Source organism: Macaca fascicularis, chromosome 1 (genome assembly GCF_037993035.2).
Source record: "Macaca fascicularis isolate 582-1 chromosome 1, T2T-MFA8v1.1".
NCBI classification, from domain to species: domain Eukaryota; kingdom Metazoa; phylum Chordata; class Mammalia; order Primates; family Cercopithecidae; genus Macaca; species Macaca fascicularis.
Window position 1 is genome coordinate 107,627,425 of NC_088375.1, and position 2,050 is coordinate 107,629,474.

At 57.4% G+C, this 2,050-nt stretch overlaps 1 protein-coding gene across 1 annotated transcript; it reads left to right on the top strand.

The window, feature by feature from the left end:
• Positions 1 to 235: 235 nt before the first annotated feature.
• On the top strand, positions 236 to 1,641 carry S100A6 (S100 calcium binding protein A6). Its single transcript, XM_005541780.4, has 3 exons — positions 236 to 278; positions 867 to 1,025; positions 1,409 to 1,641. Exons 2-3 carry the CDS (start codon positions 888 to 890, stop codon positions 1,541 to 1,543), a joined length of 273 nt encoding a protein of 90 aa, XP_005541837.1. The 5' UTR covers positions 236 to 278; positions 867 to 887; the 3' UTR covers positions 1,544 to 1,641.
• Positions 1,642 to 2,050: the final 409 nt, after the last annotated feature.

A 2,050-nucleotide genomic window follows, 5' to 3' on the forward strand; every position in this document is an offset into this window, starting at 1 on the left:
GGAGACTCGTCGTCACCGGGCTTGCAGTGGCATCTGCTGGGCTCCCCCATCCCGTCCTAACCCGGAACAGCCCCGGGCAGGAGGCGTGGAAAGTCGAGGGGAGAAACTGCGAATGTGTGTTGTGTAAGCCAAGGCGCAGGGTGGGGCGCGGGCGGGACTTGGGCGGGTGGGGTGGGCTTGGCCGAGCCTCCGGGGCATCGACCGCTATAAGGCCAGCCGGACTGCGACACAGCCCATCCCCTCGACCGCTCCCGTCGCACTTGGCCGCCTCCCTACCGGTGAGTTCTCGCCAGGAGCCCTGGGTACTTCCCAGGGCCAGCCGTCCTCACGCTGGGGCTCCAGCCATCCCCTGCCCCGTCCAGCTGCTGGATCCAGACTGGGGCCGTCTGTGGCGCTCCCCCGCTGGAGGGATAGTCAGAAGCAGCAGTGCTGTGCCAGGCAGGCCTTGGGCTAAGGGATCCCAATGGGGTGTGCTCTTTTGGGGTGCGGAAGGGAGTGCCCTGGGTGTGTCATTGCCACCACGTGTGGCCCTGTGAGGCTGTGCTTAAGCTGCCTGTGCAGCCTCTATCCCCTTCCCCTGCCCAGCCATACTCCCTAACTTCTGGATCCCCTGAAGGACAGTTCTCAGCTGTGCCCAAAGCTACTGTTCCTATATGCTTCTTAGAATCCTTAAGCCACCTCTCCTGCCTTGACCCTAGTCTTCTCTCTCCTTCCCCTTCAAGTCCTGGGCTGTCTCCTGATGCCATTGTGTGTGGCCTGAGACTGGGTGGTTCCAGAGGGGTCGGGGCTAGTGCAGGCAGCATTATTGGGCGGTGTGGGTGAGAAGTCCTTGCTCCCATGGCACTGACAAGGCCCTCTGCTGCCAGCTCCAAGTCCAGCCCTCAGCCATGGCATGCCCCCTGGATCAGGCCATCGGCCTCCTTGTGGCCATCTTCCACAAGTACTCCGGCAGGGAGGGTGACAAGCACACCCTGAGCAAGAAGGAGCTGAAGGAGCTGATCCAGAAGGAGCTCACCATTGGCTCGGTGAGTGGCCTCCTCTGCAGGACCCCTTTTCCCACCCTTGTCCTTTGGAAGCAGGATTAGGGGAGGGAGAGGTGCCAGGTGCATCTGACTCATATTTACCCACATTCTGAGGCCCTGGTCCACATGTCTTACTGAGCTGTAGACCCACTCTCCCAGAGGGTAGGGGATGCTCCCAGCCTGATATCCATCGCTCCAAATGAGGGCCAGTAACTGAGGAGTAGCTGAGGAGAAGTAATGCCAAAGTGAAACTCAAGGTGGACATAGGTCCTTGGTGATGAGGGAGCACAGATCCACTTGCAGAGATGGCTGCCTGGGAGGGGGAAGCGGAAGAATCCAAGATTGTCATCACCACTGAGTCTGGATTTCACATTCTAACACGTTAGAAGCTGCAGGATGCTGAAATTGCAAGGCTGATGGAAGACTTGGACCGGAACAAGGACCAGGAGGTGAACTTCCAGGAGTATGTCACCTTCCTGGGGGCCTTGGCTTTGATCTACAATGAAGCCCTCAAGGGCTGAAAATAAATAGGGAAGATTGAGTCACCCTCTGGGGGTCCTCTCTGAGTCAAATCGAGTGGTGGGTAATTGTACAATAAATTTTTTTTGGGTCAAATTTACCCTTGTGTCCTGGTTTCCGAATTATTTCTGTTCCTCCTTGACTTAGTGGGGCACCAGCCATCGGAAGATTTGCTCATAGTCAACCTCTGAAAATAACTCATTGACTCGCCAGGCCAGGGGACCCACCCTGACAAGGCTCCCTCTAGCACATAAGGTGCCTTTATGTGAATGAGGAGAGATGCCCCTCTTGGCAATGCCATCCTAAGGAAAGCCTCAAGTGGTTTCCAGTAGAGAGTGTCCTGGATGAGCTTGGAGATGGAAATGGTCCCTGGGCTGGGATGTGATGGAGTTTGGGGGCCTGGAAGTGGGGCAGAGATAGTCCCAGAGGCTCCCAGATGAGTTTTGCTCTGGGTGTGGCAAGAAGGGCCCTGGGGTGGGGCAAGTCCCCTTTCTCACCACAGTGCAGGG

Bases quoted from the DNA above. Each gene is read 5' to 3' on its own strand.
- S100A6 (XM_005541780.4), top strand. From the start codon at position 888: ATGGCATGCCCCCTGGATCAGGCCATCGGCCTCCTTGTGGCCATCTTC. The intron at 1,026-1,408 runs GTGAGTGGCCTC...CTAACACGTTAG, and splicing joins AGGAGCTCACCATTGGCTCG to AAGCTGCAGGATGCTGAAAT.